The sequence below is a fragment of the Dama dama genome, chromosome 16, assembly GCF_033118175.1.
Source record: "Dama dama isolate Ldn47 chromosome 16, ASM3311817v1, whole genome shotgun sequence".
Classification (NCBI taxonomy): domain Eukaryota; kingdom Metazoa; phylum Chordata; class Mammalia; order Artiodactyla; family Cervidae; genus Dama; species Dama dama.
Window position 1 is genome coordinate 27027420 of NC_083696.1, and position 13949 is coordinate 27041368.

At 48.5% G+C, this 13949-nt stretch overlaps 1 protein-coding gene and 1 non-coding gene across 3 annotated transcripts in view; both read left to right on the forward strand.

The window, feature by feature from the left end:
* The window catches only part of BICD2 (BICD cargo adaptor 2), a 53744-nt gene that overhangs the window by 32146 nt on the left and 7649 nt on the right, over positions 1–13949 (forward strand). For both annotated transcript variants that reach the window (XM_061163624.1, XM_061163625.1), the window contains exons 3-4: positions 11527–11679; positions 13375–13809. In XM_061163624.1, coding sequence (XP_061019607.1) covers positions 11527–11679; positions 13375–13809 — 588 coding nt within the window. The remainder of the gene's footprint in view (positions 1–11526; positions 11680–13374; positions 13810–13949) is intronic.
* On the forward strand, positions 7692–7824 carry LOC133071478 (small nucleolar RNA SNORA42/SNORA80 family). Its single transcript, XR_009696432.1, has one exon. It is a non-coding gene; the product is annotated as a small nucleolar RNA SNORA42/SNORA80 family (small nucleolar RNA).

A 13949-nucleotide genomic window follows, 5' to 3' on the forward strand; every position in this document is an offset into this window, starting at 1 on the left:
CTGTGGGCATACAGTTATTTCCTTCATCTCACAGGTTGGGAGATCAAGTGAAGAAGGTTTGACTGCACACCCAGGGTCACTGGGTCCTGACCTCTGCACTGTGCGTGAATGGGCCCTGCCAGCTTCTGCCCTGGGGCATGGCCTGAGGGCCCATTTTGCACATAGGGAAGCAGAGACCCAAGGATCAGACCCAGCTGACTGGTGACAGAGTCGTCTTTTGCACATTCCTCAGATTTGCCTTGGGAAGGGGCTGAGAGGAGTGATGAGGGGTGCCTTGAGAAGCAGAACTGTGAGTTGAGGAGGGGGTGGGCATCATCTGCCCGAGGGTGACCCCCTTAGATAAAATTACTGTCCCAGTGGACCCTGGCCTTGCTCTCTTGGTGGACTCTGCATGTATCAGGCCCTTCACAGGCCTAAGAGTGAGTGGCAAAGATGTGCCAGGAGAAATGGTATCTGTTGTCATCTCCTTTGTCCTGGCTAGGAGCCAGAAATACTTGTTCCTTGCTATGGTGGCATCTGGGCCCCTAGGAACAGCTGAAAGGAAGCCAGGTTTTTGGCCACAAGCTGAAGTGGTGGGTGCTAGATCAGGAGCAGCAGCCCCAGGCACCAGGGGGGCTCTCCATTGTGGTGTGGATAGCCTGGACAGGACACCTGCACTCCAGATCCAGGGGATTGAGCGGAGAATGTCACGTTGGCAGTCCAGAGTCAAGAGAAAGGGCCCTGGGTATGTAGAGAAAGCAGCAAGGGTAAGGGGTAAAGTCAGGGGTGAGCCCCACAGCTGAGGAGGAGCTGGAGGGGGTTCCCATATGAGTCCCGAGGGAATGGACTCCACCGGAAGTGGAAATTCCTCCCAGGGAGCAGAACTGGATCCAGCTGGTTCAGGTGTGGCAGCCAGTAGCCCCCTAGGAGGTCAGATTGCTGAGGGAGGGTCTGCAGGGGATGCTAAGATGGTACCCCACATACTATCTAGTTTATACCCTGTTGGACCAAGGCCTCCTGTGTCCCTGGTCGCTGTGCATCATCAAGGCTGCTCTTGTCAGGCTCACCTGAGAGAAGGTGCTTACCTGGGGGAAACCAAACCCCACAATGGCCAGTGGAAGCTTGTTGAGCCCTTGGTAGTTGGGTGTGTGCCAGGCAAAAGTTCCCCTGAGGGCAGCAGCAGTGCCCTCACCTGCCAGGCCAGCTTGTAACCTGGGTGCACCTCGCCTTGCTGTCCAGAAGCTCTCCTACAGACCTGTAAGGGCCCATACCTCCTTTGTCAGCTCCAGTGCTATGCCAGGAGGCTGTGTTCCAGTTCTGAGTTGAGAAGGCGGAATCTGCCCAGGCCGTGGGGGAAGCTGACCTGAGTTTCTCCACCACAGCCTGGAGGGCTTTCTAGGTCTGTTAGTCCTGATGTGTAAACTTGTGGGGAGCTGATGAGTCTTAGACCCTCCTCTTGGCTTCCACTCTGTTGGGTGGTCACGTGAAATCAAGCCACACATGTTTGAGCACCTCCCCAAGCAGTGTGACTTAGCAGGGAAAGAGGGAGGAGTAGCAGAGCATTGCTGGCAGAGGAGTGCGCGTGCACCCACTAGTGTGTTCACAGAAGGTGAGAAGGCTCTGCACAGCAGCGGGAAGCGCTGGGACAGGGGCTTGGGCGAGGCGAGGGGCTCACAGCCACAGCACACCAAGAGCAGTGGGGGCCAGTGAGGGGATGCAGTTCAGCGTTGAAGCAGGGGACAGACAGGATGAGAGAGCAAAAGCTAATTGTTGTGGGAACATGTCCCATCCGACTGGAGGCAGGAAGAGCAGGTGGACTGGTTAGTTGTGGCCAGCCTGTGTGACCTGCAGCAGGGTGGGTTGGTGCTGCGGAGGGATGCACAGGGGCCACAGCTTCTCCTCCAGTTACCACCCCTTCCCTTCTCAGAGGGGAGACAAGGCCCTGGGAGGTGAGCCGACGTATGGCTACCCCTCGAGGCCATTCGCTTTCCTGAGCACCTCACACAGCGCCTCCATGTGGAGGCAAGGCTGAGTTGCTGCTTCCTCAGCGCAGCCTCCCACACCGGGCCCTCGGCCCTACCCCTGCCTGAACCAGTCTGAGCCATCCTCACTGCTGATTCCTCGCTGTTCTCCAGGTGTGGTTCTGTCCGGGTGACAGCACACTTGCAATACAGATGGTTGGTGGCTCCCCAAGAGCACAGGTGCCAAATGAGTGAGGTCACCTGTCTGGACACATCCCCTGCCCCGTGGCAGCTGTCCCGTGGGGGCCACCGCAGCACCCTCCCGGGAGAGGTGGGTCACCTGGCAGAGTATTGACCGCGCTGGGGGCGCCTCTGCCACTTCTCTTAGCTCTGCCCTGGTGCTCTGGGCTCTCCCCATGTCTTCAGGGTTCATCCTCCCATGCCCAACCCCAGCTTTCAGTGGGATAAGACCAAAACCCGTGTTTATTTCCTGTGACTGCTGTGACAAATTACCTCAAACTGAGGGCTGAAGACAACAGAAAATCAAGGCGTCAGCAGGGATGGCTGCTTCTGGAGGCTGTGCGGGAGAGTCCTTCCTGTGCCTCCGCCAGCACCTGGTAGCCTCTGGCAGCCCTTGTGGTCCAGTCTTGCCTCCATCTTCCTGTGGCCTTCTCCCTGGGTATCTCCAGCTCTCCATCTTGGAAGGACACCAGCCCTTGGATTTGTGCCCACTCTAATCTCCTATTACCTCGTCTTAACTTGGGTATATCTGCGAAGACCCTATTTCCAAGTCACATCCCATTCACTACTTCCAGGGCTTATCACTTCAGCATATCTTTTGAGGGAACACAGTTAAAACCCATAACATTCTACCCTCTGGCCTTCAGAATTCATATCTTTCCATGTGAAATATATTCATCTCATTCCCAGAAGTCTTAGCCCATTCCAGCATCAACTCTTCAAATCCCTTATCACATCTCAAATTCGCTAGTTAGGAAAGGCTGACACTTTGCAGTGGTCCATCCTGGGATGAAATTCCTCCTTGTGCAAATTATGCGCTTCCAGAAACAATGTTACGATAGGGAAAGGAGAGTTACTGTCATTCCAGAAGGGAGAAGAGGAAAGAATAAAGGGGCTGCAGGTCCCAGAAAGTCAGAAGCCCTGTGTTTCAAGGCCTGAGAACAGTCTTTGTTGGCCCCCTCCTCTGACTTCTGGAACCCAGGAAGCAGTGAGCCTGCTGGCCTCCCAGCCCAGTGGCTGAGATGTAAGCTATACCCTTGGTGCTGTCTCCAGAAAAATGCTTTGTTATTTTTTTTGCAATAAGGACAAGCTGAGCGTTTTCCAAATCTTCAAGTTCCAGCTCTGTTTTGTTTACAATTATTTCTTCGGTTTCTATCTCTTCTCCCACTTTGCTATAAGCAACAAGGAAAAACCAGGCTGTACTTCTAACATTTTGCTTCAAAATCTCCCAGGCTTATTCATCTACCTTCCTCATTTACTAATTCAGCTTTCCACCCAGCACTGGAATACAGCTCACCTGGATTTTCTGCTACTTTATAGCAAGCCTTTCTGCCATTCCTCATTCCCTCCTAAAGCCTTACTGGGAGCACTGCTAGCATTCACATCTCTCCTAGTGTTATTTCATGATAGTCCATGCATTCCCTGAGAAAATGGAAGATTTCTCTATGACTCTTTTCTGACCCTCACCAGAGCCACCTGAGACAATTTCTTTTTTTTTAACCAATAGTCTCAAGGCAGTCTGGCCTTTTCCTGTCCTGCTTCTCTAAGCTCTTCCAGCCTGTGGCCATCCCCAACTCCATGGCCACTTCCACATTTTCAGGTATTTGTTACAGTGGTGTCTTTTTTCCTGGTAGTAAACCTATATTTGTATATTTGGCTTTTGGGGCCACCATAGTAGATTACCACAAGCAACAAGATTTTATTCTCTTAAATTTTCTGTATCTGAAATAAAGGTTCCATCAGGACCGTGTTCCATGTGGAACCTCTCCAGCTTCTGGGTGGCAGCAGCCCTCAGGCCCTTGTCTTGTGTCCACGTGGCTCCAGTCTCTGCCTGTGTCATCACCTCCTCCTGTGCAGGCTCTGCAGGGCTGACAGGACTGGGGCCTTACTCCCATGTCCACCCTGGCCTTCCTTGGGGCTGCAGGCCTTTCCTGGGGATTGGGCTGTGACCTCCTGGCTAAATGTCTTGCCCTTTCCTCTGGGGGACGATATAGACCAGCCTTGGAGCACTCCGGTGCAGGGTGGTGCTCCCTCCCTGTGCCTGAGCTCCGGCCCCACTGTGATGGGGCTTCTGCAGTGTAGAGTGCTGACTCCTCTGCAGTCCAGATTCCCAGACCTGACTTCAGTGTAGCTCCCCTCCTTGCCTCATCAGGGCCTCCGTCAGCAGCAGCTGACACCAGCTGGCGATGTGTGTGCTGTACGTGGGCAACTTTAGGGAGCCTCCGTGAACAACAGAGCCTCGAGCAGCACCCGGCACAGCCGGTACCCAGTAGTGAAGGAATGGGTCACGCCCCTAGGGTTGCCAGAGCCGTCCAGTATGGAGACAGCGGCAGTGGAAGGGTTTTTGAGCCATGCAGAGAGACCACATGTTGTCCAGGTTCATTTCTGTGAACGTCAAGAAAAGGCAGGTTCACAGACTGAAAGCATATTGGTGGTTGCTGATTGGTGTGTGGTTTCCTTCTAGGGTAGTGAAAATGTTCTAGAATAGGTAATGGTGCATAACTATGAATAAACTATAACCACTGAATTGTACACTGTCAGTGGCTGAACTTTATGTTACGTGAATCATATCTCAATAAAAACCAAAACTGGTTCCTGTGCAGGCAGCTCAGCAGAGGTTTCTGGTGCAGCCTGGGCACACAGGCACCCTCTGGGGTGCAGAGGGCTGTGACGAGGCAGTCAAGCTGGCCTAGGGTCTTGTCTCCCTCTGTCCTTTTTCTGTCCACCTTAGGACCACTTGTTTCATTGAGGAGAGCTGTTAAGTTTTAAGTAAAGTCCATTTACATTTTTCATTGACCAACAGCTCCCACTTGCTGCCCCTGATTCACTACCTTAACTCCTGTGTTTTCCCATACTGAGTGGGCATTTTTTTGTTTTTAATTGGAGCATAATTGCTTTACAGTGCTGTGCTGGTCTCTGCTGTACAAAAGCATGACTCAGTCATAATTATATATCTTTCCCTTCCTGCTGAGCCTCCCTCCCCGTCCCACTCCTCTGGGCTGTCACAGAGCACCAGGCTGGGCTCCCTGTGATACGCAGCAGCTTCCCCACCAGTTGCCTGTTTTACACATGATACTGTATGTATCTCAATGCTGCTTTCTCAATTTGTCTTACCCTGTATTTCCCCTGCTGTGTCCATGAGTCTGTTCTCTGCGTCTGCATCTCCATTTCTTCTCTGTGAATAGGTTCATCATTACTATTTTTCTAGATTCCGTGTATATGTATTAATATACAATATTTGTTTTTCTGACTGACTTCACTCTGTGTAACAGGTTCTAGGCTCATCTACCTCTCTACAACTGACCCAAATGTGTTCCTTTTTATCACCGAGTGATATTCCATTGCATATATAGGTACCACATCTTTTCTATTCATTCATCTGTTGATGGGCATCCAGGTTGCTTCCATGTCCTGGCTGTTATAAATAGTGCAGTGATCATTAGGGTACACATGTCTTTTTGAATTGTCTTTTTCTCAGAGTATATGCCGGGTCATAGGGTAGTTTTATTCCTAGTTTGTTAAGGAATCGCCACACTCTTCTCCATAGTGGCTGTATCAGTTTACATTCCCAGCAGTGCAGTAGGGTTCCTTTTTCTCCACATCCTTTCCAGCATTTATTGTTTGTAGTTTTTCTGATGATGGCCATTCTAATTGGTATGAGGTGATATACATCATTATAGTTGTTATTTGCATTTCTCTAATGATGAGTGATGTTCAACATCTTTTCATTATTGGCCATCAGCAGGGAGATCAAACCATTCAATCTTAAAGGAAATCAATTCTGAATATTCATTGGATGGACTGATGCTGAAGCTGAGGCTCCTATACTTTGGCCACCTGATGCGAAGAGCCAGCTTAATGGGAAAGACCCTGATGCTGGAAAAAACTGATGGAAGAAGGGGGGCCCAGAGGATGAGATGGTTAGATAGCATTACTCTCAGGGATACTATGAAGGACAGGGGAGCCTGGTGTGCTGCAGTTCATGGGATTGCAAGGAGTCGGACACGACACAACCTGGCAACTGAACAACTTGCAGAATGTCTTTTTTGGAGAAATGTCTGTTTAGGTCTTCTGCCCGTTTTTTTGATTGGACTGTTTGTTTTTTTCTTTTTTTATGTGTGTGTGTTGTTTTGTTTTGTTTTTTTGTTGTTTTTCTGATATTGAGCTGTATGAGCTGCTTATATATTTTAGAGATTAATCCTTTGTCAGTTGCTTTTAAGTTTATTTAGGTCTTATTTGTTTATTTTTGTTTCTATTTCCATTACTGTAGGAGGTGGGTCAAAGAGGATCTTGCTGTGATTTATGTCAAAGATTATACTGCCCATGTTTTCCTCTAAGAGCTTTATAGTTTCTGGCCTTATATTTAAGTCTTTAATCCATTTTGAATTTGTTTTTGCGTATGGTGTTAGGACGTGCTCTCATTTTATTCTTTTACACGTAGCTGTCCAGTTTTCCTAGCATCACTTACTGAAGAGGCTGTCTTTTCTCCATTGTATAGTCTTGCCTCCTTTGTCAAAGATAAGGTGCCCATAAGTGCGTGGGTTAATCTCTGGGTTTTCAACTGGTTCCATTGGCTTATATTTCTGTTTTCTATGTATGGACATATATTTGTATATTTCTGTCTTGATGATTGTAAGTTTGTAGTATAGTCTGAGGTCGGGAAGATTGATTCCTCCAGCTCCATTCTTCTTTCTCAAGATTGCTTTGGCTATTTGGGGTCTTTTGTGTTTCCATACAAATTGTGAAATTTTTTGTCTTAGTTCTGTGAAAAATACCATTAGTAGTTTGACAGGGACTGTATTGAATCTGTATATTGCTTTGGGTAGTATAGTTGTTTTCATAATATTGATTCTTCCAATTCAAGAACACAGTATATCTCTCCATCTGTTTGTATGGTCTTTAATTTCTTTCATCAGTATCTTACCGTTTTCTGCATACAGGTCTTATGTCTCTTTGATTAGCTCTAGTAATTTTCTGGTAGCATCTTTTGGATTTTCTGTGTATGGTATCATGATCATGTCATCTGCAAACAGGGAGAGTTTTACTTCTTTTCCAATCTGGATTCCTTTTATTTCTTTTTCTTCTCTGATATCCAAAGCACAATTCTTATATATCAATCATCGAGTTAACGAGGACTCTCTAGAGAAACAGATCGATAGGGGTATGTGTTTTGCAGGATGCTGGGTCGGGGGGGTGGGGGGCAGAGATTTATTGTAGGGAACTGGCTCACTCAGTTGTGGTGGCTGGCGGATCCAAAACCTGCAGGTTGTGCCGTCTGGCTGGAGACTCAGGAAGGAGCTGATGTCGCAGCTTCAGTCTGAAGGCTGTCTTTTTTTTTTTTTTTAAAGGCCTTCGACTGACTGGATCCACATTTTTACTCAGTGGGTCTGTGAATTTAAATGTTAATCTCATCTGAAAATATACCTGAATGGTGACATCTAGAGTGCTGTTTGACCAAATATCTGGATGCCAGGGCCTAGATAAGCTGACATTAAAATTAACCGTAGCAATGCATGGGTTTGGATTTATGGCAGGCTCGTCCCCCTGGGCCTCTCATAGTGTCCCATGCCAGAGCAAACGCGGCCCCGAACCATTGCCTGGCCTCTGCCAGTAGGCTGCAGGCACTGAAGCGGGTTGCACAGTGGAAAAGAAAAAAGAAAAGAAAAAAATAAAATTAACTGTAACAATCAGTTGGGTGGTAAGCGAGGGAAATGGCCAGAGTCAAGGTGTATGTAGAACTTTGTTAGGAAGCAGGTAAGTATATGTTTCCTCAGATTGCCACTCATACTGTGTTATTTTGTTTATTTTTGCCTCTCAGGAGTTTTGCTTTCCTGATAAGCCTTGCATTTCGCCAGTCAGTAATTTCAGTTCAGTTCAGTCGCTCAGTCGTGTCTGACTCTTTGTGACCCCATGGACTGCAGCACGAAAGGCCTCCCTGTCCATCACCATTTCCTGGAGTTTACTCAAACTCATGTCCATTGAGTCGGTGATGCCATCCAACCATCTCATCCTCTGTCGTCGCCTTCTTCTCCCACCTTCAATCTTTCCCAGCATCAGGGTCTTTTCTGGTGAGTCAGTTCTTCACATCTGGTGGCCAGAGTATTGGAGTTTCAGATTCAACATCAGTCCTTCCAATAAATATTCAGGGCTAATTTCCTTTAGGATGGACTGGTTGGCTCTCCTTGCAGTCCAAGGGACTCTCAAGAGTCTTCTCCAACACCACAGTTCAAAAGCATCAATTCTTCAGCGCTCCGCTTTCTTAATAATCAAACTCTCACATCCATACATGACCACTGGAAAAATCGTAGCCTTGACTAGACGGACCTTTGTTGACAAAGTAACGTCTCTGCTTTTTAATATGCTGTCTAGGTTGGTCATAACTTTTCTTCCAAGGAGTAAGCGTCTTTGTGTCATGGCTGCAGTCACCATCTGCAGTGATTTTGGAGCCCAGAAAAATAAAGTCAGCCATTGTTTCCACTGTTTCCCCATCTATTTGCCATGAAGCGATGGGACCGGATGCCACGATCTCAGTTTTCTGAATGTTGAGCTTTAAGCCAACTTTTTCACTCTGCTCTTTTACTTTCATCAAGAAGCTCTTTAGTTCTTCTCTGCTTTCTGCCATAAGGGTGGTGTCATCTGCATGTCTGAAGTTATTGATCTTTCTCCTGGCAATCTTCATTCCAGCTTGTGCTTCCTCCAGCGCAGCGTTTCTCATGATGTACTCTGCATATAAGTTAAATAAGCAGGATGACAATATACAGCCTTGATGTACTCCTTTCTCTATTTGGAACCAGTCTGTTGTTCCATGTCCAGTTCTAACTTGCTTCCTGACCTGCATATAGATTTCTCAAGAGGCAGGTCAGGTGGTCTGGTATTCCCATCTCTAAGAATTTTCCACAGTTTGTGATGATCCATACAGTCAAAGCCTTTGGCATAGTCAATAAAGCAGAAATAGATATTTTTCTGGATCTCTCTCGCTTTTTCAGTAATCCAATGGATGTTAGCAATTTGATGTCTGGTTCCTCTGCCTTTTCTAAATCCAGTTTGAACATCTGGAAGTTCAGGGTTCATGTTCTGTTGAAGCCTGGCTTGGAGAATTTTGAGCATTATCTTACTAGCGTGTGAGATGAGTGTAATTGTGTGGTAGTTTGAGCATTCTTTGGCATTACCTTTCTTTGGGATTGGAATGAAAACTGACCTTTTCCAGTCCTATGGCCGCTGCTGAGTTTTCCAAATTTGCTGGCATATTGAGTGCAGCGCTTTCACAGCATCATCTTTCAGGATTTGAAATAGCTCAACTGGAATTCCATCACCTCCACTAGCTTTGTTTGTAGTGATGCGTCCTAAGGCCCACTTGACTTCGCATTCCAGGATGTCTGGCTCTAAGTGAGTGATTATACCATCATGATTATCTGGGTCGTGAAGATCTTTTCTGTATAGCTCTTCTGTGTATTCTTGCCACCTCTTAATATCTTCTGCTTTTGTTAGGTCCATACCATTTCTGTCCTTTAGAGATCATCTTTATATGAAATGTTCCCTTGGTATCTCTGATTTTCTTGAAGAGATCTCTAGTCTTTCCCATTCTATTGTTTTCCTCTGTTTCTTTGCACTGATGACTGAGGAAGGCTTTCTAATCTCCTTGCTATTCTTTGGAACTCTGCATTCAAATGGGAATATCTTTCCTTTTCTCCTTTGCTTTTCGCTCTTCTTCTTTTCCTCAGATGCCAGCGCTGCACAGCCGCCGCTCCGCCAGCACCACAGTCAGTAATTTGGTGTCTGTTTTTTTCCCATGTCATCTGTTGGGTACCTCCTTGTGTCACTTAATGAGGGGACTGCATCGGTTCATTTGCTGGAGATTTTGGTAGTAAACATTTGTCAGGAGTCCTTGATACATGTAATAACTCATTCCCCTTTTTGTTGGGTTCTTCTTTTCTTATTGGTCCTATTTCATTTTATCAATCCGACATTGCTTTTCCATGCGTACCTATGTGGAATTGTAGAATCTTGTCTGCAAAGTATATGCATGAATGTGATCACAAGAAACCTCAGCACCAGCAGAGAGGCTGCTATGCTGGAAGAGAAGGACAGAGTGAGTTCTGGGGCCCAGTGGGTGATGGTGCTGCTAGCCAAGGCAGTGGGCGTTAGATCTTTGCAGGTATGTAGGGGAGGCTGCTTAGAATGTTGGGGCCAAGAATGTGGGGAGAGATGGAGAGTTTGCCTTGGAGACGATTCTGCCTCCAGGGGCACCAGCCGTGTCTGGAGGCAGTTTCTGTGGTCACAGCAGGTGTGGGGGCTACTGCTAAACATCCTACAATGTATACAATGGCTCCAGAATGTTGGCCAAGGGACCCAGGTCCTGGCCCTTGGCACAGAGTAGTAACAAGTTCAGAATCCCCAGCGGTCTTGATGGCACAGTTCATGCCAGGTCTGCACTTGCCTTTCTCCATGCGTGTTTGAATCCCCCAGACAACTTGGAGCAGGGACTTTTTTAATAGAATTATTGAGATAATTCATATCCCTTACAAATCACCCATTTGGAAGTATGCAGTCAGTGGATTTTAGTATATTTACAGATTCATGCACCATCCCAAATCAATTTTAGAACATTTCATCACTCCAAGAAGAAACCCCATTAACAGTCACTCTCCTTCCCATCTTCCCCTTGCCCCACCCCACCACCAGCAACCACTGATCTGCTTTTTCAGTCTCTGTGGGTTTGCTTATTCTCAATATTTCATATAAGTGATGTCATACAGTACGTGACCACTCACACCTCTTCTTGTACTCATGTTTTCAAGGTCCATTTGTGTTACAGCACGTGTAGTAACATCCAGTTGTATAAATATACCATATATTGTTTATCTCTTCAGTTGGTGGACATTTGGGTTGTTTCTGCCTTTGCTGTTATGAATAGTGTCTGAACATTCACTCACAAGATTTTGTGTGGACATGTGTTTTCCTGTCTTTGGAGTGCATGCCGAGGCCCACCGCTGGGTCAGCTTTAACCCTGTGCTGAGCTGTTTGAGTATCTGCAGACTGTTTCCACAGCACTGCCCCAGTGTTCATGCTGCCAGCAGCGTGTGACAGAGGAACTGCTTTTAACCCCATTTTACACACGAAGAAAGCAAGGGTCAGAGCTGCTGAGACTGCGCTGTCCACCCGCACACCACACAGCTCACTGCCCCAGCTCTGTCAGGTGGCGGCCTTGGACACCACGGCAAGCCTGGGCTTCCACGTCCTGGCTGTGTGGCTACCATGATGGGCCTGGCTGCACTGAGCCCCTTCTGCCTTAGGAGTGGTGAGACCAACTAGAGCAGGCTTCTCACATCCACCTTCCTCCTGGCAGATCAATCAGAACGTAGAGATTCAGCGTGGCCGCCTGCGGGATGACATCAAGGAGTACAAGTTCCGGGAGGCACGCCTGCTGCAGGACTACTCGGAGTTGGAGGAGGAAAATATCAGCCTGCAAAAGCAGGTGTCTGTGCTCAGGCAGAATCAGGTAAGTATCTGGGCCAGGCAGGTGGGACAGGTGGGTTAGCTCTGGGCCACAGCCCTGGCCTAACCCTGACTTTGTTGTCTCCATGGTCAGAAGACATTCCCTCCCTCCTTCCACACTCAGGCTGGAGGGTATATGCCACTGTGGTTCAAGGGTGTGGCAGCAGGGCCCCGCCCCTTCAAGACCAGAAAAAGACCGGCTATATTGTTGGCTGGCAATTAGACTGACCAAGGTGTTCCAGCCAGCAAAAAATGGGAGGAAGAATGGAGGTGATGAAGAGGTGATACCAAAAGACCCCAGAGGCTGGGTGTCTGGCTCCGTCTCATTTCAGGTGCCAACAGGAGACCAGCGTTGTCCGTATGCCCTGTGGAACCCTAGAGCTATCAGTGTACCCACTCCTCCCACTGTATCATGTTTTCTAGCCTCCTTTGAACCCCATGTGGTCCTGGACCCTGGGGTGAAGCCTAGTGACCCTTGAGCAGTGTGGAGATGTCCAAGCTATCATATGATGTTCTCAAGTAACATAAAAATGGGTGGGATAAGTAGGAACACTTCCACCTGGGACAGGATAGGAACAGGAGATCTCCTCTCCCCACCTGTGACAGGATGGGGACAGAAGGGTCGCCTCCACCTGTGAGAGGAAAAGAGGTCACTTCTACCTGGGATAGGACACCCAGGGGGTCCTGGGCACTCAGGCCCCTCAAGGCCTGCCCTTGTCACCTAACTGTCCAGGAACCACAGCTTCACAGGTTGGGGACTGGGGGACCTTTATCCCAGAAATCCCCAAACTGGGGACCTGGGTATTTAAATCCTGCATAAGGAAGTGTGGGCCCGTGTGTTTATGCTGGTAGCAGAACTTCTGACCCTTGGAGCCGGAGGAAGTGGAGCTCCTCCTCTGGCTGCTCAGCAGACCCTCTGTGATGCTGTGTTCGTCTGTGCAAGCATCCCGAGGAGTGGGAAACCAGACCCTGAGTGACACATGGTGGAGTCTGGCCTCTCCCCTTGGGGTTCCCCTGTTCCAGTCCTCAGCCCACAGAGACCCTCATCGACCTGCTTGAGTGATTTACTCCTTGTTTCTTGCACAAATGTTGCAGAATGATACCCAGTTTTTAAAAGTTGCTCATAGACTCTGAGTACCCACACCAAGCATTGGTTTCTGTCTGTTCCTTCCTTGTCCACCTGCAAATACTGTTTCAGCACGTACAGCTTTGGACTCCGCCTCTCCCCCTTGTACCCGGGCCTCTCAGTCAGGGTGGTGTGTACAGTGGAGGCACATCCCACTCCAGTGGGAGCTTTAGTCCCTTCATTTTGAAATGTGATTAGAAGTGATAGTCACATTGCACATCTAGATACATATTTTATGTATCTTAAAAGTATTTAATCAACTCTTAGCGATGATGAAATCGTTTTGTAGAATTTAAAATCAATATATACTTGGTAGCATTTTAAGTTACCTAACAGATTTGCAGTGTGGGTGTGTTCTGATGTCCAGGGCATCTTTGGTGCTGAGCACGTCTCATGCTTTCGCACTGCTCACACCACGTGCACACGTGTCCCAGGCGCGAGCTCAGCGTTTCCTGTGTGTACCGCATGCCTGCAACCCTCTGAGTATCCATGTTCTCCCCGCTGTTCAGTCAACACGATGGTGCTTCTTCCCCATCCCGCGGGGATAGAAGAGTGTCAACCTCTCTTTCACAGGTGGAGTTTGAGGGCCTCAAGCATGAGATCAAGCGTCTGGAGGAAGAGACCGAATATCTCAACAGCCAGCTGGAGGATGCCATTAGGCTCAAGGAGATCTCGGAGCGGCAGCTGGAGGAGGCTCTGGAGACCCTGAAGACAGAGCGGGAGCAGAAGAACAGCTTGCGCAAGGAGCTGTCGCACTACATGAGCATCAACGACTCTCTCTACACCAGCCACCTGCACGTCTCCTTGGACGGCCTCAAGCTTGGTGACGACGCCGAGGCCCTGGCCAATGGCTTCGAGCATGGTGGCCTGGGCAAGGTGCCGCTGGACAACAAGACCTCCACGCCCACCAAGGACGGCCTCACTCCACCCCCTCCCAGCCTTGTTTCTGATCTGCTTAGCGAGCTTAACATCTCTGAGATCCAGAAGCTGAAGCAGCAGCTGATGCAGGTGAGCGGGTAGATGATGCTGGGACCCCACCCCATCCGGTTTGTGCCACAGCCCTGGGCCTTGGGCCGGTGTGCGCCATCCCCACCTCCACTGCTGTCCCCGGTGGTGTTGGCCAGACCTGCTGTTACCAGGACAGTGCT